The 22,106-nt window shown below is 40.6% G+C and overlaps 1 protein-coding gene and 2 non-coding genes across 3 annotated transcripts; all 3 read left to right on the top strand.

The window, feature by feature from the left end:
• Positions 1-8,824: 8,824 nt before the first annotated feature.
• On the top strand, positions 8,825-22,079 carry TCP1 (t-complex 1). The gene is made up of 12 exons (XM_044002718.1): positions 8,825-9,059; positions 11,256-11,341; positions 11,565-11,693; positions 13,450-13,547; positions 14,116-14,226; positions 16,475-16,656; positions 17,462-17,588; positions 18,626-18,801; positions 19,903-20,026; positions 20,827-21,019; positions 21,097-21,260; positions 21,701-22,079. Exons 1-12 carry the CDS (start codon positions 8,996-8,998, stop codon positions 21,921-21,923), a joined length of 1,677 nt encoding a protein of 558 aa, XP_043858653.1. The 5' UTR covers positions 8,825-8,995; the 3' UTR covers positions 21,924-22,079.
• On the top strand, positions 12,435-12,575 carry LOC122727129. The gene has a single exon (XR_006353081.1). It is a non-coding gene; the product is annotated as a small nucleolar RNA SNORA29 (small nucleolar RNA).
• LOC122727128 lies at positions 13,864-14,001 on the top strand. Its single transcript, XR_006353080.1, has one exon. It is a non-coding gene; the product is annotated as a small nucleolar RNA SNORA29 (small nucleolar RNA).
• Positions 22,080-22,106: the final 27 nt, after the last annotated feature.

Here is a 22,106-nt window from a genome sequence, read left to right as displayed (position 1 = left end):
ATTTAACAGTTTTCAAATATCTATTTTTAACACATCCCTTTAAAAGCCCGATTCATGTATAACAGTATCCAGGTTTGCAAGCAAGGATGAGCTATAGACAAATGTGCCAGGATCCGACCCCTAGTGGGTGGACCCAAAGCAATGTGGGGAGATCTCAATACTTACACTAGTGGCTGCCAAGTGAGCTGTAGGCCTGACAATGAGGGGTAACAGCAAGCATGTGACAAGTTTGATTCATTGCAGGACTTTCTGAGTTTGTCCTGTGCTTGTCCAGCTCAGAGAACACCTGGTGAATGATGTGATTTTGCTAGAAGGTGATTGCAAAGGATTGCTGTCCTGCTAGGCTCAGGGCACACTCGATTGCTGGGCCTTACTCTTGAAAACAGGGCCTCTCCTAATATTTTGTCAAAATAAGTGAAAAGGATAGAGTGGGGTTATAATGGAAAAGCAGAAGGGTTAAAGGGCCTTGAATGCAAAGCAGAGAGTTTTATATTCTATGCTGGAGGTGATAGGGAGCCACTGAACTTTACTGAGTAGGGAGATGACATAGTCAGATCTGTACTTTAGAAAGATCGCTTTGGCAAGAGGTCAATAAAACCAAATCCATTTGTGCTGTTGAACCTTTAACATTGCTAAGCACTTTTTTACTGGGTCCTCGGTATCTATAGCTGCAGAGGAGTGGAAGGGAGGGCCCGGCCACACCCAAATTTATCTTCCCCAGGGTAAGGGAGACCAGAATGAAGGGTAGGAATCCCAAGCTAGCTCAGTCCGATTTGGTTCAGTTTATCTCTTCTAGGTGTTATCTGTCCTCTGGTTTAGTTTCTCAAGGAGAAGGTTCCTTGATGTGCCCCAGAGAATTTCTGGGGTGCTCTGCACCCCATGACAGTACCTCCAAAGAGCCTGTAGCCGGGTCTCATCTTCACATGGGTTAGATGCCTGGATGACAGCTTTCCTAGCCAGACGCAAGTAGGTGAGGGGGTGAGGGGAAAGAAGTGTGGGACACATTCTTGGAGGTGTTGGTTTCAGAATCCTGGGGTGCCTCCACTGAGACCAAATTGGATCTGTTCATTTGTTCCATAATAACACAGAAGGCAGAAGTAGAAGTAATGAGTAGAAGCTGTAGAGGGGCAGATTTAGGCTTGACATTAGGAATAAACTACCTAACAATTAGAGCTGTACAGGGGCAGCTAGGTGGTGCAGTGGATAGAGCACCGGCCCTGGATTCAGGAGGACCTGAGTTCAAATCAGACCTCAGACACTTGACACTTACTAGCTAGTGTGACCCTGGGCATGTCACTTAACCCCAATTGCCCTACAAAAAAAAAAAAGAAAAGAAAAGAAAAAAAAGAAAAGCTGTACAAAAGTAGAATGGGCTGACTTGGGTGTTCATGGGTTCTCACTCACTAGAAGTCTTCAAGCAATATATCCCTTATCTAGCATGTTGTAGAGGGGATTCTAGTTCAACAACTAGATTCCAAGTCTTCTGAGGTCCCTTCCAAGCAAAGTGAAGTACAAACCTTAACACAAGTAGACAGATTTGATCTTATAGGTAGCAGAGGCTTGGGATGAAACCCCAATGTGGAAATATGGCAGAACAGTTTAGGTAAAGAAGGGCGGGCTAGTGGATTCACATTATATATTAAATAGAATTATTCATGTGAAGAAATCCAGGAGTGAGAGCAGGGAAGCATGATGGAGAATACATGGCTGAAGAACAACAAAGGTACAAATAAACAGTATTGAGAGAAGTTATAATAATCAATTATTGGGGAGATCTGGGGGTTTTTTTTCCTTCCTATCTCTTCATTCTCTACCAGGTCAAGCCAGCATCTGAAGGACATTGCATAAAGAGATTGGATTAACTTTCTCCTCAATTTTATTCAGATTCCACCTAAGTGAAGAAGCCCATCCTGTTCTATTCAAGCTTGGGTTGGGGTAGTTCCTTTGTCTAGATGGCCAGAGGTTGGAGGTGGTCTAGAAGAAAGAGGGATCAGTCGCATCTCCCAGCCTCTCATTAGAATAGGCCCACCTCTCATTATAAAATTCATTCTGTCATCAATTGTTAACCAAGGGGCAGCTAGGGGGCCCAGTGGATACAGTAATGGCCCTAGAATTAGGAGGACCTGAGTTCGAATCCAGTCTCAGACACTTGACATTTATTAGTTGTGTGACCCTGGGCAAGTCATTTAACCCTGATTGTTGGGGGGGGGGTAATTACTTAACTAATTAAAGTTGATTCCTACTTGTTGGGAATGCTCATTCTTCCAAGAGCATAAGTATCTAGAAGTTACCATATTGTTCTTTACCACTGGAAGATGCTACTGACCCTTTTTATTATCCAGTAGAAATAATTAATAAAATGTTTAATTACCCAGAAATTGTCTGCCAAAAATTTTACAAGTCACAGTATTATAAGCAGAGTGTAATCACTATTTTTAATAGAATTGAACTCATCAACCAACTAGATTTTTAAAAGATATACAGTTGGGGGCAGCTAGGTGGTGCAGTGGATAGAGCACTGGCCCTGGAGTCAGGAGTACCTGAGTTCGGATCCGGCCTCAGACACTTAACACTTACTAGCTGTGTGACCCTGAGCAAGTCACTTAACCCCAATTGCCTCACTAAAAAACAAACAAAACAAAACAAAAAAAGATATACAGTCATCAAATTGTCAATGCTAAAAATGGAAATAATGCTGGGCTGTGGAAAGACTGGTATACTCACACCATTTGTTTGTGTTGTGGGGTTTTTTTTCGGGGCAATGAGGGTTAAGTGACTTGCCCAAGGTCACACAGCTAGTAAGTGTGAAGTGTCTGAGGACAGATTTGAACTCAGGTCCTCCTGAATCCAGGGCCGGTACTCTATCCACTTCGCCACCTAGCTGGCCCCTATACTTACACTATAGTTGGAGCTGTAAATTAGTTCAAACTTTCTGGAAAATACTTTGGAACTACAACAGAAAATGGCATCAATTATTCAAATCCTTTAACCTAGAGATACCACTATTGGGCATATATTATAAGGAAGTCAATGATAGAAACAAAAATCCTATATATAACAAAATATTCATAGCAGAACCTCTGTGGAAGCAAAACAAAACAAAAACCTGGAAACAAAATGGGCATTGAAGAAATTACAGCATATCATAGCACCATAGACTCAGATTTTGATCTGGAAGGGGCTTTAAGGTCATCTAGTCTAAACTTTTTATTAAACAAATAAGGAAGCAGAAGTTAAATGACTCGCCCAAGGTCACACAAAGTATTAAGTGGAAGAGACAGAATCTGAACATGGCTCCTCTAACTCCAAATATAGTGCATTTCCCACTGCCCCATGCAATGGAATACTGCTATGCCTTATAAAATGATGACTATAGAGCGGAGCCAAGATGGCGGAGGAAAGGCAGTAACCTCTTGGAGCTCCTGACACAATCAATCCAAAAAACTCCAAATAATGCCATAAGACAATCCCTAGAGTGGCAGAACCCACAAAAGGATGTGCTGAGATAATTTTCCAGCCAAAGATTTCTGCTGTGCCAGGGTAGGAATGGAGCCCAACCCTGCAGTCGAGCCAACACAGACGCAGCCCTAGGCAGGCTGCCCCAGAAAAGTTACCCCGGAGCCTCTGAATTGGCTGCAACACCAGCATCTTCTGGAACTAAGCTCACAGTCTGGTGAAAGGGTCGAGCAGGTTGGCAGGGGGGAGATTATAGGGGTCTCTCCTGGAGCTGAGGTGGAATTTGGGTATTCTACTCCAGCTGAGAACCAGGAAGCAATCTTAGTCGAGGAGACCCAGGTGGGGGAGAGGTGCAGGCTCACTGGAGCTATCAACCAGAGCAAACAAAATTTTGTTGCCTGGTTGAATAGCAAGTATGCTTGGGGTTATTTACAGAACAGAGCACAGGCCTGTCAAGTGAAGAACCTGTCCCTCCTTAAATCATACCACCTTGAACCCCCTGAAGCTTAGGACAGTGTGTTCTGGAAGCAGTGCCCCCTTTAAGGAGTTAAGGGGCAGCTAGGGGGTGCAGTGTATAGAGCACAGACCCTGTATTCAGGAGGACCTGAGTTCAAATCCGGCTTCAGACACTTGACACTTACTAGCTGGGTGACCTTGGGCAAGTCACTTAACCCCCATTGCCCTGAAAAAAAAAGAAAGAAAGAAAGAAAGAATTCATAATGAGCAGAATCAACCAACAGAACTTTGTAACAACAATATTGTTTGAACAGTAACTGTGAATGACTAAGCTATTCTAAGTAATAAGATCTTTCAAATCAGCTACAAAGGATCTACAAAGGAAGATGCTATCCACCTCCAGAGAAAGAACTGATACGGAAGTATGTATTTTATGGTTGCACTCACCTACATCACACATGCATGTGCACACACACACATTTTAAAAATACAAGGGTTCTTCAAAAAAAAAAAAAAAGAGAGAGAGAGAGCAAGGTGATAAGGGCCTTATCTAGAATGGTAGCCATTTGAGTAAAAAGAAGAGGACAGATGCTGGAAATAGAATCAATAAGATTTGGCACTGGACTTCAAGATGAGGGAAAGTTGTGAAAAAAGGTGACTGGGAGGATGGTGAAGCCTTCCACAGAAATAGAGAAATTTAGAAGAAGAGTGGGTGTGGGGGAAAAAACGATGATTTCTGTTTTAAACATGTTGAGTTTTGAGAAGATGACAAGAACAGCCAATTCAAAATGTCCACTAAGCAGTGCTGGACTATATATGAGTTTTCTTTTTTTTTTTTTGGTGGGGGAAGCAGGGCAATGAGGGTTAAGTGACTTACCCAGGTCACACAGCTAGTAAGTGTCAAGTGTCTGTGGCCATATTTGAACTCAGGTCCTCCTGAATCCAGGGCCAGTGCTTTATCCACTGTGCCACCTAGCTGCCACCTAGCTATGAGTTTTAAAATTCAACTTTAGATATCTTTTGGTTTTGTATAACCTACATTTCTCATTATATTCTTCCTTCCTCCCTTCCAGAGTACCATCCTTTATAACAAAGAAAAAGAGAAAAAAATTCAGCAAAATTAACCAACATAATGAAAAAATCTAACATGTAAGTAATGTTTTATACCTATAGACCCCTAACTCTGTAAAGACAGTGGGGAGGTATTTTCTCATATCTTTTCTTTGGGGTCAAGTTTGGTCATTAAATAGCACAATATTTGGTTTCATTTTTTTTGTTGTTGTATTTGTTGTTGTTTGTCCTTCGTTTTTTAAGAGGACCATGACATCAGGGTGATATCGTGACTTGCACTGAATTGGATTTAAGTGAGGGAGGTCTGTGCAAGGTCACCAACCTCACCCTCTCCTCCTGAGCCATCTGGGTCCAGTGGCAAGACATAAATCACCATGCCTAAAGATGGCCCTAGATATTGAAGGCAACTGGGGTTAAGTGACTTGCCCAGGGTTACACAGCTATCAAGTGTCTGAGGCCAGATTTGAACTCAAGGTCAGTGTTCTATCCCCTAGCTGCCCCTGTTCTTTCTATTTACAATGTTGTCATAGTGTATATTCTTTTCTTGGTTCAGCTCACTTCACTTTTCATTAATTCATATACGTTTCTATGTTTAGTTATCATATTCCTATTTTCTTTCAACATAGTAATATCCAATATATTAATGTATTGTAATTTGTTTAGCTTTTTCCAGTCAATGAGCATTTACTTTATTCGGGTTCTTTGCTGTTACTAAAAGCACTGATAGAAACATTTTGGGGCCTTTAAAAAAAAAATCACTGACCTCTTTGTTTCTCCTCTTAACTGACTTGACTGTTCTTTCTAAGTCACCTTTGCTGAATACTTATTTAAGCCTAACCCACTAACTATAGGTGTTCCCCAAGGCTCTGCCCTAGGACTTCTCCTTTTCTATACTATTTCACTTATCAGATCCTATGGATTCAATTATTGTCTCTGTTTTGATGATTTTCAGATCTAGCAATACCACCATAGCATCTCTCCTAACCAATTGCTTAGAGGATGTCTCTAACTGGATGTCGAATAGACATCTTAAACACAGCATGTACAGAACTGAATTTATAATTTTCTTCTCTGTCTTCCTCCCCTTTTCCTAATTTCTCAAACAGTGTTGAGGGCACTGCCATTATCCCAGTGACCCAGGCTCACAACCTAGATGTCTTTCTTTTTTTCTTTTCTTTTTTTTTTTAGTGAGGCAATTGGGGTTAAGTGACTTGCCCAGGGTCACACAGCTAGTAAGTGTTAAGTGTCTGAGGCCGAATTTGAACTCAGCTCTTCCTGACTCCAGGGCCGGTGCTTTATCCACTGTGCCACCTAGCTGCCCCCTAGGTGTCATTCTTAATGACTCCTCATCTCAAATTCTCAAGGCTCCTTACTCTTACTTACCCTCCATTTACAATGTTTCCAAGGCCTATCCATTTTACCTTCACAACATTTATCATATATACAACCCCTGCTCTCCTTCGATATTGCTGCCACCCTAGTCCAGGTCTTTATCTCTCCACACCTGAAGGACTACAATAGTCGGCTAGTTGGTTGGCTTGTCACAAGTATCTCTACTTCAGTCTGTCCTCCCCTCAGCTGCCAGTGTGATTCCTAATGTACTGGTCTGACCGTGTCACTTCCCTACTCAATAAAAGTCCAGTGGCTTCCAATCACCTTCAGGATCAAATATAAAACCCTCTGCTTGGCATTCAAGGCTCCTTCTACCTTTTCAGTCTTCTTACATCATTTACCACACCATATGCCTTACCCTTTGATTTCTGACATTGGCTTCCTAAATGTTTCCTAAACAAGAAATTGCATCTCCTAACTCTGGGCATTTGGCCTCTTCCATGCCTGAAATTCTCTTCCCTCATCATTTCTGCCTCCTGATTTCCCTAGCTTCCTTGAAGTCTCTACTAAAATCCCATCTTTAGCAGGGGGCCTTGACTGCTCCCCCTTAATTCTAGTGCCTTCTCTGTTGATTATCTCTAATTTATCCTGTATATAGCTTGTTGTACATAGTTGTTTGCATGTTGTCTCTCCCATGGGATTGTGAGCTCCTTGAGGGAAGATACTGTTTTTTGACTTTCTTTGTATCGTCAATTCTTAGCACAGTGCCTACAACACATTTAGGCATTTAATAAATGTTTGTTTCCTTCGTTTGACATATGGCTAGCAGTAGGATTCCGGATCAAGGGCCGTGGCCAATTTAGTCACTTTTTAGCATGATTCCAGAGGATGAGGTGACTTCTGGGGTCCCTTCTAGCTAGAGAACTACGTTATAATCCTAAAATTATCTGAAAGGCGAATGAGAGTGATCATTCAGGGTGTAATTAGGAAAGGCTTTCTGGAAAAGGTGGCATTCGACACTAGTTCTTTTAGAACAAGGATACCTTGGTAAACTTTAGAACTATCCCTGGCCCCATCCCTCTAACCCTTCATACACAGCAAGTTTTAAAGTAATATGACCCACTGACCCTGGATTCAGGAGGACCTGAGTTCAAATCTGACCTCAGACACTTAACAATTACTAGCTGTGTGACCCTGGGCAAGTCACTTAACCCCAATTGCCTCACCAAAAAAAAAAAAATGACCTCCTTTAATTCAAGTAGAAGAAATAAATGGAAGACTCAAAGCTCTTGGTCTGCTGGAAAATATAAGGAAACCTCCTCCCCCCTGCAACCAGTAAGCCTTTGAGTGCTTACTTTGTACCAAACATTGCCCCAAGGGCAGAGGAAATAAAGAAAAAAATAGTCCTTCAAGGAGCTTACATTATATCAGGGTACATTACACACAAGTAACTGTTGTACAGTTACAAGATATAACTCAGCCAACTGTTGTATAGTGCAAGATATATATTACAAGGGGCAGCTAAGTGGCCAGTGGATAGAAAGAACACCGGCCCTGGAGTCAGGAGGACCCGAGTTCAAATTTAACCTCAGTTAACACTAACTAGCTGTGTGACCCTGGGCAAGTCACTTAACCCCAATTGCCTCACCAAAAAAACAAAAAGATATATAGTAAGATTTATCTCAACCCCCCTCATAGGGAGAGCACTAGCAGCTGTGAGGAAGAAAGGGGAGGATTTGTAAAGTCTTCCTTAGCAGGATCTGAGTCTTAATGGAAGCCAGGAGCTAAAGATGAGTCAGGGAAATGGGTCGATGATGTGGAGGAACAGCAAGAAAGCCTGTCTCTGCAGCAGGTCTTGTGGTGCATCGTGGAGGAAGGGAAGTAAAGCATCGCCAAGCTGGAGGGACAGGAAGGGGTCCACTCAGTACCACCTTCTGCATAACTCCCCCAGGGCTTGGATCCTGTCAGGATTTGAACTCAACTCCTCCAAATCCAATGGTCTTTCCCCTGCATTACGCACCGGAATATTACTGATTTAGGAACCGAAGGCAAAGCTCTCCAGGGCCCTGAGACTCCTAAACTCTAACAAAGGGCCAAGCGCTTGCTGGGCATCCAGGGCACATACAAAGGTGGTCACACCTCTTGCCTACGAGAAGTTTTTACATAGTACAGGAATGTGCTCCTGTAAGCCTAAATTGAAAATGTAGAAAATGAAATACCAAACCCAACTTGGGTCAATTGTAATTGCGACCTTAAGCTTCCCTGCCCCACCCAGCAACCGCTTTCTAGAAACCACTAGAATTTCCCAGCCCGCATGCGCGCCGCGACTCCAATCCAACTGTTCTTCCTTCTTCCGCTAGCACCAAAAACCAACTCCTCCCAGCCCCTAGCACTTTGCCTTCTATCCTTTCTCTGATTGGACCAAAACCTCATTGCGTCATTCTCTGGTTTTCCCCCCCCCGCCCCTTCCCCCCTCCCGGAGTCAATTTCTCTGGGCTGGGTTATTTCGCACACTTCCTTTTCTCCCCCTCCCCTCTCCCGCGGCCGGAGAAAGGAGGGGGCGGGGGAAAAAGGGTTACCCAGCAGCTCCCGCGGCGCCGTTCCCCATTCGTTCCCCGCTCCCTGTCTCCACGCTGCTGTAGCTTCTGCTCTTCGCGGGCGTGTGTGGCTGGCAGGGAAGATGGAGGGGCCCTTGTCCGTGTTCGGGGAACGGACCACCGGGGAGTCTATCCGCTCCCAAAACGGTGAGGGCGAGCTGGGCGGGCGGCGCGGGAGGCCTGCTCTGAGGGGCCGTGCTCCCCGACGCCGGCGCCGCCTGAGGCCTAGGTTGCTGCGCCGGAGGGGCCCCACCCCCCCATTACCCATCCCCGTCGGCCGGGACGCGGTCTGTCGGCATGGGGTCGGGGGAAGGGTGGGGCGAGTTCCATTTTCAGGGGAAATCTTCCAGGGCCGGGCTGGGCCTGGCAGGGCGGGTGGTCCGGCAGTCGCCGGCGGCCACGTTTTCTTGGCGGGGCCTTTGGGCCTGGGGAGCGCGCACGTTTTTACCGAGTTAGGCCGGGCCTCTTTTGGTAGGGCAGTACTTGAGCTGCAAAGCGAACCTCTAACTATTCTTGGGGGGAGTGGGCGGTGGCACGTGTCCGACGCCATCCCCTCCACCCCAGCTTGCCCCTTTTTTGTGTCTTACTCTCCGATGTTGGGGTTAAAGCGTGACTTTAACTTTGAGGGACCAGACCAAGATCAAACAGGCAGTTAGTTCTAGGACTACGGACCTGGGTCTCCTTTATCCCCAGTCCATTGCTGACCCACACGGCCAGAGTTAAAATGGGATTGCAGCTTTTCTGATTTCCAAGAGGAATGGAGAAAGTGATATCACCTGGGAGACCCTAACCCTTATCCTTTTCCCCATTTCCAGCTTCTTATATCCTACTCCCCAGAAGAGGGGACCCCGGGGTTAAAGCGTGGCTTTAAAGTCTTAGAAACTCCCATTATTCAAAGCCCTCGTTACATTTGAGGAAACTATAGAATAAAAGAGGGGATTCATATAGCCAGTAGAGTATGTGACATTGATTGTGGACCCAGCTGCTTTGTTTCCTCAGTCTGCCCCCCCCCCCTTAACTTTGTAGGCTTTTATTTAAAACGGTATGGCCAAAATTAGACTGGGTGACAGCTTTTACGATCGTCAAGAGTTATGGGGAAAGCACTTGGTTTTAGTTAATTGGATGACTTTTAGTGTGGATAAAGTATTAACGTATTTCTCTTGCACTTTGGACTTTTTAAAGTTCTTTACCACAGACTTTATTTTAGCCAGAGTCGCTTGATGAAGTATTCTGAGGATGTTGGATTAGGGCTTAAGATAAATTTTGATTGGTTATAAATGGTGTCAGAGAACAAGTGATTAAAAAATACCTCCCACCTCTTAGAAGAAGTAAGACTACCAGGGTAGTTGTCAGACACTGATACTATATTTTTTGCTTTTGTTGTTACTAGCTAGAGTTCAATATGGAATGCTGAAAGAAATGTATTTACAGAAGTGACCAGTATAAAACGAAAAGACATCAGTGAAACGTTTTAAAAAGCTTTTTCAAAATTGGGGATCCGACTGGTACAGAGGAAGGAATTGCCAAAGTCTGGAGTTGAAAGCTAATTGTGACCTTTTTTTCCTATATGTAATGTAGAATATAAGTGGTCAGGCAGTATTAATCAAAGCTTCAAATAGTAAGAATATTTTGATTAACTGAAGATTTTCACTTTTTTTCTTCAGAGAATAGATTTAAGGTCTGCTTGGTAAGCTTTATGGGTCTACTTTTTAGAAATGCTTGAAATGTTTGTATTATTAGGCAGTGTGGTTTATACAGATTGGCATGTTTAAAAGTACAATACATATGTAAGATAAAATTATAATTAGTGCAACAGTAACTGCCCTCCTGATACTCTACAGGCTGTAAGCTGAGTGCTTTACAAATATCTCACAGCAATTCTAGGAGGTAGGTACTATTTACCCCCATTTTACAGTTGAGGAAACTGAGGCTGATTTGCCCAGGGTTACAGATACGAAGTGTCTGAGGCTGAATTTGAACTCTGGTTTTCTTGACCCCAGGTTCAGCATCCTATTAATTTTAGGAGAAAATAACTGGGGGTGGGGGGCAGCTACGTGGCACAGTGGATAAAGCACTGGCCCTGGATTCAGGAGGACCTGAGTTCAAATTTGTCCACTAGCTATGTGACCCTGGGCAAGTCACTTAACCCCCATTGTTCCACTGGGGGGAAAAACTATTCTAATTCCTGCTATACATTGGAGCTTATATCTGAGATTATTGAAATTTTTTCTTTTTCATAGGCATTCTATTCCTTGTGAGAAGCTAGTATTATACTGTCAATGAATAGCATTTGAAATAATAAAAGTACTTCATTTAATTATCTTGTTTTTTATGTTTTTACAGTTATGGCTGCAGCTTCTATTGCCAATATTGTAAAAAGTTCTCTTGGCCCAGTTGGCTTGGATAAGATGTTGGTGGATGATATTGGTGTAAGTATTCATGTGGCTTTTTAAAAAACAACCTAAGGGTATGATGCATAAGGTATTTTGTGGGGTTTTGTTTAAGAGTTTGTCATGTAAATACTTTGCTTTTGTTAGTACTGTGGAACTACATGATGTGTATATAAGAAATCCCTAAAAAAATTTTTAAATGTTCTCTCGTGGGAATATAAAATGCTATTTTAAAATGTTTATTGCTCTATTTCCAATACAGGATGTGACTATTACTAATGATGGGGCAACCATTCTGAAATTGCTAGAGGTAGAACATCCTGCAGCTAAAGTGCTCTGTGAATTGGCTGATTTGCAAGACAAAGAAGTTGGAGATGGGACCACATCTGTGGTAGGTAGATACACTAAAAATATGTTGGACTTGATCAGGAAATTATAATGCATACACATTTAAATAAATATATCATCTTGATGTGTTAAGTCTGAAATAAAAGCTGGGAGGAAAGAGAAGTATTAATTACATAGTACATTAATGAAATAGAAAAACCAGTGTGGTTTGGTTACTGGATTGCTGGTCAGGAAGTATTGGTATCTGATGTGTTTGTTGGATTAGCACACAGGAAGGCTGTTTTGGATTCTGATTTATAATTTTCAAATTCCAGTATTCAAAGCTTTGCTTTCTTTTTTTCCTTTGTGGAGTCTTAAGACTTCATGATACTTTGGACAAAACACCTTTATATAAGAGATTGTAATTTACCTACTTACCTTAGTCCTTTTGTTTTTACCATTTTTGTTAGGATAGTTTGGAGCTTATCAAATAGGACTTGGTCCCAATTTAAGGGACCACCTGAGTTTCTGATCATTCAAGGGAAAAGGGGGATGTTGGTTTGGCATTAGTTTTCAGTCTCAGGCCAACCTAAAGTGAGGGTCATCTAGATTCTTCCTGGAGCCATGGTGCTTCCTGAGGTACTTACTGGGCAGGTACCATATGAGTGAAAGCCCTGATGAGCATTCTTTCACAAAATTGGTCTTTCCTAAAGTATGAAAAGAAATCAGAGTCTGAGCTGAAGGCGACAGCTATGTTATGTTGGCAGTTGTCACATTTGAGCAACTCAGGAGACCAGATCAATATCTTCCCATTTGACTACCACTTTTTCACTTCATAGATTCAGTGGTTATGCTTATGGGATAAAATACAGTAACTGCCATGGTCTGATGGAGAAAGAGTGGCCATGTCTTTTTTTTCCTATATGAAATGGCAGAACAATCTAGCTCTATTGTATGTTATGTTTACTGTAAAAATGGTTGTTAACCACAACTACTGCAATATCTTTGTCAAGCTTGATAGCAGCAGGCAACCTCTTGACTGAGAAATCTGAAAACATAAAATGAAGAAAAGCCCGATAATTGTTTTCCTTTGTGAGATTTAAAATTGGATATTAGATCATAAATCTCCCCTACTTAACCCTTCCCTTAATTCATCTCCCAGACTAGTAAATGGAAGAAGCTTCTGGTTTTCTAGATAGAGCCTTTATTGTATATAAGGTGTTGTTGATTAGAAGGATAGGAAAACAGAAATACAGTACAAATCGTCTTAAATCTAGGCTGTCTATATTCCTTATAAAAACTCACCAAACCGATTTAGGCCACCTTTGGAGTGAGTCAGACCGTCTGTGCCGCGCCGCCCGGAGTCCCGCCAAGCCGGCAAAAAAAGGCTACTCCCGTTCTCTCCACCCCGGAAGTCAAAAAAACCCGGCAGGCAGTCTGACATGCGCAGCAGGCGCACTGTACCTGGCAGGCAGTCTGACATGCGCAGCAGGCAGACTGTACCCGGCAGGCAGTCTGACATGCGCAGCAGGCAGACTGTTCATCTCCTCCCCAAAAGGGTGGTCCTTGAAAAACTGGCGTCTTTCACTTATCCTAACCGACTGTTAAAAACTTTCATATTTTACCACACCTTCCTATAACTGGCACTTGAATCAAAGATGTAAGAGAGATAAATATCGTAGAACAAAGGCTTCCCACATTTGTGGAACACTATGCTCTTTCTTCTTAGGGACCTTAGCGATCATCTATTCTGCCTTGTATATATAATGAATGTTGGTGTTAAAAGGTGCACTAGCTATGAACATTTCTTCTTTCAACAGGTTATTATTGCGGCAGAACTTCTGAAAAATGCAGATGAATTAGTCAAGCAGAAAATTCACCCCACATCAATTATTGGTGGCTATCGACTTGCTTGCAAGTATGATTATTCATAAGAAAATTCGTGTTAATTGAAATGTCTCCTCTTAAGTCACTTAATCTCTCTGAGTCTGTTTCCTAGTCTATAAAATAGATAGGATAATACTTAATACCACCTTATACTTTCTAGTATCTTCAACTATTCCAAAAAGCTATGAGGAAAGTGCTATGCAGATGAGGGGAAGGGGAAGAAATCCTAACGTTTTCATTGAAAACTTTGAATTATTTGTTTGTCTGCTTTACTTTACTTTGGATAAGATGAAAAAGTTGTGTTGGCAGTTGTCACAGTTGAGCAATTCAGGAGACCAGATCAATATCTTCCCATTTGACTACCACTTTTTCACTTCATAGATTTCAGTGGTTATGCTTATGGGATAAAATACAGCTGCCATGGTCTGATGGAGAAAGAGTGGCCATGTCTTTTTTTCCTATATGAAATGGCAGAACAATAAAGCTCTATTGCATGTTGCATTTGATATAAAAGTGATTTAGCTAACCACAACTACTATAATATCCTTGTCAGACTTAATAAGTTACCAATTTCTATATTTTTAAAATGTTTTAAATAGGGAAGCAGTGCGCTATATCAATGAAAACCTCATCATTAACACAGATGAACTTGGAAAAGATTGTCTCATCAATGCTGCGAAAACATCCATGTCTTCAAAGATCATTGGAATGTATCCTTTTGTAGTGTTGATTGCAACTTAGAGCTATTTATTTAAATTAATTGAGCCCTTGTAGTATGTTAGTTTTAATGCTTCAATTATATGGTCCTAGCATAAAAAAGTTATATTTGGAAATATCTTAAGTTCAGCAGGTAATTTCTAAGAGAAAAAAAATCTGTCTTGAAAATGAGAAGCTTTCCTAACACCTGAGGTTTCTCAAGCTGGTTGAGGGTGATTGAATATTTCTCCTGTCCGTGTGGTATTTGTCATATGAGATGAAAGGAATTCTTGTGGCAAGTGTTCCTTGAATAGTGATACGCATTTTTGGACGTGGATATTTGAAGGAAAGTTAAATTTGTCGATAGTTTTCTTAGATTAAGAAATGTAGGCATTTCTTCTTGTTGAGGTACTTAAAAAGGTCCGGCAGAGAAATATAAGGTATTTTAGAGGCATAGAGATTAGTTACAGGAATTATAATGACATGAACCTAATTATACACAGTAAAGACTCCCAACAGGTCTGGGTGTACATATGAAACACAATTTTTTAAGACTAAAGAGCCTGTTCTTCAATGTGCAGGGTTTGTTTTTTGTTTTTTTAATTAATATGTTGTCTAGGGGCAGCTGGGTGGCGCAGTGGATGGAGCACCGGCCCTGGAGTCAGGGGTACCTGAGTTCAGAGCTGGCCTCAGACACTTGACACTTGCTGGCTGTGTGACCCTGGACAAGTCATTTAACCCCAATTGCCTCACTAAAAAAAAAATTAATATGTTGTCTAAAAGGAGAAATCTCATTAGTAGCCAAATAGGATTTTGCCTACCACTAAATTTGTGGGAGTTAACAGTTGTAACGATGAAGAATGCTTGTCAGACTAAAGGCACCGAAAAGGGGTTCATTTGCTTAAAGGATGCATCTAAGGGGGAACTAGAAATGCTTATAATTACCTTTGAAATGAGTACAGCAGTGCTTTAAAGATTTATTGTAAGCATTTTTTTTTTGCCACAGTTAGATCGTCAGTCATAAGGTTGCCACAAATGGAAGATATCAAGTAAAGTATCAATAGGGCTTGTCTCATGATGTGGAAAAGTTATCCCAAAGGGGTTCAGAAAAAGAATGTAGGTGTGGTGAAGACAAGAAGCACAGTCTATAACTATGGAGCTCTGTAGTGATGTAAGCATTTCTTTGAAATATCTTTTAAAATTGGGAAAGCAAAAACTTTGATTCTTTTTCTAATTTTTTATAACAGTAGCAAATTATAGGTGATAAGCCATTTCTCCCCCCCCCTTTTTTTTTTTTAATTTGGGACAATGGGTGTTAGGTGACTTGCCCAGGGTCACACAGCTAGTAAGTGTCAAGTGTCTGAGGCTGGATTTGAACTCAGGTAAGCCTGAATCCAGGGCCAGTGCTTTATCCACTGTGCCACCTAGCTGCTCCCTCATTTCCCCTTTTTTTGTCTTTCTAATTATTTAATTTTCCCCCAGTTACATGTAAAAACAATTTTTCATACTCATTTCTTAAAATTTTGGGCTCCAAATTTTCTCCCTCCCCTTCATTGAAAAGGCAGGCAATTTGATATACATGTATAGTCATGCAAAATGTATTTCCATATTAGTCATGTGGAAGAAAACAGGTCAGAAAAGGGAAAGTGGGAGGATTAAGGAAGTTTAAAAAAAAATATATGTAGTTTGATCTGCAGTTAGACTCCATCAATTCTCATCTCTGGAAGTGGATAGCATTTTTCATCAATAGTCCTTTGGAATTGTCTTGGATCATCATATTGCTGAGAATAGTCAAGTCATTCAGTTGATCATACAATATTGCTGTTTATTATATGCAATGTGCAAGAAGCCATTTCTTAAGTAAGACAAGTACAATGTGATGGTAGGAGCACTGAACTTAGAACCAGAAAGTAGGGGTTCCATTTTCATTCTTCTGGTTACTGGTCATGTAACTGGGCAATTCATTTAATTTTGAGTCTAATCTGTAGAATAGGAGTGGTGGTTTACCTACTTTAAGGTTGTCAGTGATTTGTGAATTACAAAACTCTATCATTGGAAAACACTTAATTGGTTTATAGTGCTTGTTTGAAATTGTTGGAAGGCTGAACAGCAAAGACCTTTTTAAAAGATTATAACTAAATTATATGTGATTTTGTGTAACATTTTTACTTTTACATTATATTCTATATTAAAGTAACCGTAATTTAAAAATATATAGTTGCTCTGTTGCAATTCTTTTTATCCTTGACACTGTTGGCTTAGTGATGGTGACTTCTTTGCCAATATGGTGGTAGATGCAGTACTTGCAGTTAAATATACAGATGTGAAAGGCCAGGCTCGGTTTCCAGTAAATTCTATTAATGTTTTGAAGGCACATGGTCGAAGTCAGAAGGAGAGTATGCTTGTAAATGGTTATGCACTGAATTGTGTGGTGGCATCCCAGGGTAAGTAAACTTCAAGGAGTTTGATCTCTTAACTCCTTACTCTTTTCTATTTCTCCTTTTTGGGTACCACCAGCCACCCACATTTGTCATTTGAGTGGTTTCTGCTTCTTAACTGTCAGTTATCCATCCCTGTCCATTCCCATGGCTATCACCCAGGTTCAGGCTGTTATCACCTTTAATTTTTGGCATTCGCTCTGCTTTTCTTCCATACTGCTGCCATAGTGATAATCTGAAAGCCTGAGACTGACCATGTCACTACCTTGCTCAAGAAAGTCCTCTTGCCCACAAGATAAGAAAGGAAAGCTGTCATTTAAAGCCTTGAGTAGTAATCAAATCATAGCATGTATTTAATTCATCCCTGTGTTATTTGCAGATCACTGTCTAGATAAGTAAAACGTGTTTTTAAAATGTAGGACAAATAGAAACATGATGGACACTTTGTGTATATTCCAGTGCCTGGTCACCTCATATCAGCTGTTTTCTCTTTTATGTTATAATTTTAGCTAATATGTCTGTCATGATTGCTGCATTGACTTTTCAGAACTGGTGGTTGGGAGAATTCAATTCAGAAAGTGACTTCTTTATTTAATGATAAAGAGCTTTAATACAGTCTCTTAGAGAAACTCTGGATTTGGGGTAGAAGCCTAATTTATTCCTTTTATACTTTCCCACAATTAAGAATTCTCTTTCTCTTTTTTAGGAAATCTGTACTTTTAAAATTAGAGTTGAAGGGTAATAATGGTAGTTTAGAGTAAATATAAGTCTTATTTGAAAAAAAAATTCTTGCTTTTCATTTTGTTTATAGGCATGCCCAAAAGAATAGTTAATGCAAAAATTGCTTGCCTGGACTTTAGCCTACAGAAAACAAAAATGAAGCTTGGTGTTCAAGTGGTCATTACAGACCCAGAAAAACTGGATCAAATTAGAAAGAGGTAGGTTATTTTATGTTTTTTCCCCAATACACTAGATACCAGACTTTGATTATTTCAGGTTAAAATGGTTTTACAGTTTGTATAGATTGTTACTACAATATTTATTATGTAACTTTGCATTGTATTTTGTTGTGCTACAAGTATATTGGTGGCAGATGACAATCACAGATAGGAAACATCCAGTTCTATCTGTGGAAGCTACACAAAACCAAGAAGGAATGTATAGCAAGTGAGACTGGGATAATCTTAACTGCCAGACTTGCTCAAGATTAGTCCTAAAGGCATTGATGCCCTGCTTACTTATTTCCTGCTACTACAAGTGCTTATAAAGCATAAAATGATTGCCTTAAGTGTGTTTTTCTGTTTCTTCACACTTGACTTTGCTAACATGATTATTAAAGCTATTGTGGAGAATTGTATTATAATTAATGAAGCACTTGAATTAATATCAAGTTTGTTAGAATGGCATTGCTATTTCTTGGGGCAGCTAGGTAGCACAGTGGATAGACTACCGGCCCTGGAGTCAGGAGTACCTGAGTTCAAATCCAGCCTCAGACACTTAACACTTACTAGCTGTGTGACCCTGGGCAAGTCACTTAACCCCAATTGCCTCACTAAAAAAAAAAGAAAGAAAAGAATGGCATTGCCTATTCTTGAGCTATATTTTTACAGTGTACATGAATATGCGTATATACATACTTTTATATATGCCTACTTTGTGTCAAGTATCTTAAGTACATATACAGAATATTTCATAATTGTTAGTACAAAATCATAAGTCAATGACATTTTGACTTAGATTAAAATGTGGAAAATACTGACATTTTAAGAGTATAAAGTTTCACAATTTAATCCATAAACTTGCACAAATTAATGTATTAGAAATATCAGTGATGTTGGCAATTTTGAGCACAATACCTTGGTAAAATTTTTGAAGCATGAAAAGGACTTTTTTTAAACTTTTTGAAAAGGCAGTTGATAACTAATCTTAAGTTTATAAAAGTAATTTGGTTAATGTGGTCATTATGTCTCTTTAGAGAATCAGATATTACAAAGGAGAGAATTCAAAAAATACTGGCCACCGGTGCCAATGTTATTCTAACTACTGGTGGAATTGATGATATGTGTCTAAAGTATTTCGTTGAGTCGTCAACTATAGCAGTCCGAAGAGTTTTAAAAAGGGACCTTAAACGAATTGCTAAAGCATCTGGAGGTAAGTCTGGATGTTTAGGAGCTAGTTCTTTTCTGTAGGAATTACATTAAAGTTGATAAGCTTTTTTCCCATAGGTATGACTTTCTTTCTAAGACCTTTAATGAGGAGCTTTAACATTAGGTATGTAAGTTTGGCAAATAAAAATGTAATACTGGCCTTAGGAAACAGTTTTTCAGTTTAGCTAAGTATTCCTTTTGATTCACTTTAGAAAGTATAAGGGGCAGCTAGGTGCCACAGTGGATAGAGCACCAGCCCTGGAGTCAGGAGGGCCAGAGTTCAAATCTGGCCTCAGGCACTTAACACTTATTAGCTGTGTGACCCTAGGCAAAAAACTCTTAATTTCTTAAGAAATCACTTTAGTGGGGCAGCTAGGTGGCTCAGTGGATAAAGCACAGGACCTGAGTTCAAATTTGGCCTCAGACATTTGACACTTACTAGCAGTGTGATCCTGGGCAAGTCACTCAACCCTCATTGCCCCAAGCCAAAAAAAAAATCCCTTTAGAGGGCTGCACATAACAGCATCTTTTTTTTTTTTTTAGTGAGGCATTTGGGGTTAAGTGACTTGCCCAGGGTCACACAGCTAGTAAGTGTTAAGTGTCTGAGGCCGGATTTGAACTCAGGTCCTCCTGAATCCAGGGCCGGTGCTTTATCCACTGTGCCACCTAGCTACCCCCTTGCGCCACCTAGCCGCCCCTCACATAACAGCATCTTGATCATTGTGATGTGTGGTTGGGTCTTTTTTCTTGTTTGATATGTTTTGGCGGGGCAATGGGGATTAAGTGACTTGCCCAGGATCACACAGCTAGTAAGTGTCAAGTGTCTGAGGCTGGCTTTGAATTCAGGTCCTTCTGAATCCAGGGCCGGTGCTTTAACCACTGCACCACCTAGCTGCCCCCTTGGGTCTTTTTTCTTAATATGTCAGGGTATTTCTGGGGGATCTTATTCCTTTAGGTCCTGGCAAGGCAACATCTTTATTTTTGTTATTGTGTAGGAAAGTAAGCAGTTCCTGTGGTAACAAAATTGTTCATCTTTAAACCCTCTTATTTTTGTACAAGAGGAAAATGCATGTAAAATTTTCTAATTTTTTTTTTCACTTAAAAGCAACCATTTTATCAACCTTGGCTAATCTGGAAGGTGAAGAAAGTTTTGAAGCTTCAATGTTGGGACAAGCAGAAGAGGTAGTACAAGAGAGGATTTGTGATGATGAGCTAATTCTAATCAAAAAGTAAGCCATACTTTAGAATATCAAGGTTTATATAAATTTTTCTTTTTATACTCATTAAGTTGGAGTCACATAATTTCCCATTTATTTGCTGCCATTTTTTCAGTAGAATGAGCAGTTATATGCATGGAAGACACTAAGATTAGTCCTGTAAATTCAGATGAAACCATCATTTCATCTCCTAGAGGGTTTATCACATTGTTTCTGTTAATATGCATATACATTTTAGGAAAGACATCAATAAGTTGGAGAGCATCCAAAAGAGGGTAACCAGGATCAAATAGAGAGGACCTCTAAAATTGTTTGTACCATATGAGGACCAGTTTAGGGCATGAGTTACCAGATGGGGGTGGGGTGGGGGTGGGGGTTGGTACTTCAAGGGTTGTCTTGTCCACGAGGGTTTAGATTTGTTCTGCTGGGCACCAGAGCAGCAGTGGGTGGGAGACAGAAGAAGGCCTGTATCTGCATGATCTCTTTGTACTGCCCCATAGTGAAAGAGGCTGGTCCCTTTTTAAGAGACATGTTGTAGATAGGATTAGTGTTCTGGTATGGGTTAGACTGGTGGTTATGTGGGGTTTTTTTACCGTCTGGATGACTAATGATTTAATATTGAGACAAAATGGTGGGTGTGTGTGTGTATACATACATATATAATGTATGTATATATATAAAGACTTTATCTTGGTAAGTTTGAAGAAAGTATCAAACTTAACAGCTGCCCTGCCAAGTATTAATATTTGAGACTTGGACATTCTATAATAGTTTGCTATAAAGAATTGATTAACCAAGCCTGTTTGTTACAGCACTAGAGCTCGAACATCTGCTTCCATTATCTTACGTGGAGCAAATGACTTCATGTGTGATGAGATGGAGCGCTCTTTACATGATGCTCTTTGTGTGGTTAAGAGAGTCCTGGAGTCAAAGTCTGTAGTGCCAGGTGGTGGTGCTGTAGAAGCAGCCCTTTCCATTTATCTGGAGAACTATGCCACTAGCATGGTAAGAGAAAAGGAGAGTGGGGGTGGGGTACCTCCTTCCATTATGCAGGAAAATTTACTTTTTTTTTCTGCCTTCAGGGATCACGGGAACAACTTGCTATTGCAGAATTTGCCAGATCTCTACTCATTATTCCCAACACATTGGCAGTGAATGCTGCCCAAGATTCTACAGATCTGGTTGCTAAGCTAAGAGCTTTTCACAACGAGGCTCAGGTTAACCCAGAACGCAAGAACCTAAAATGGCAAGTATAACTTAGAAAAAGTTTTTAGTATCCTCTTGCATGCATATACAAAGGAAAAGGCTAGAGTTAACATTTTTAGGAGAATGGAGTTTTCATTATTGATGGAGGAATAGAGAGGTTGAATAGCTTCCCAGAAGTATGTTTATATGCAAACAGTATGTTTAAAACAACATTTCAGTTTGTGATTTGGAGGAAGTAGGAGGAGGAGGAAGGTGGTTTTGATAGAGATGAAAAAGCCTTTGTTTAAATAATTTGGGGGGGGGCAGCTAGGTGGCACAGTGGATAGAGTACTGGCCCTGGAGTCAGGAGTACCTGAGTTCAAATCCGGCCTCTGACACTTTTTTACATTTACTAGCTGTGTGACCCTGGGCAAGTCACTTAATCCCATTGCCTCACTAAATTAAAAAAACTTTTTTAAATAATTTTTTTTCTAAATGCAGGATTGGTCTTGACCTAGTCAATGGCAAACCTCGAGACAACAGGCAGAGTGGTGTGTTTGAACCTACCATGGTTAAAGTTAAGAGTTTGAAATTTGCCACAGAAGCTGCAATTACCATTCTTCGAATTGATGACCTCATTAAGTTACATCCAGAAAGTAAAGATGATAAAAGAGGAGGTGCAAGTTATGAAGATGCAGTTCACTCCGGAGCTATTGAAGACTGATCTGATTTCCTTTATTTATAACAGTGTTAATCATTAGTTTCATCCTGTACCATTTTGTCTTGCACTTAGTGTATAGACGTAAAAAATACAAACAACAACCTGTCATGGAGTTTTCATAAGGGAGATGAAAGAGAAAATAAAACATCTTTCCTCTGCTGTTTTTGGTCCCTGAAACATGTTTTC

The sequence above is a fragment of the Dromiciops gliroides genome, chromosome 4, assembly GCF_019393635.1.
Source record: "Dromiciops gliroides isolate mDroGli1 chromosome 4, mDroGli1.pri, whole genome shotgun sequence".
Taxonomy (NCBI): domain Eukaryota; kingdom Metazoa; phylum Chordata; class Mammalia; order Microbiotheria; family Microbiotheriidae; genus Dromiciops; species Dromiciops gliroides.
The sequence above is the reverse complement of the archived record's forward strand: the minus strand, read 5'-3'. Positions and strand labels throughout refer to the sequence as shown.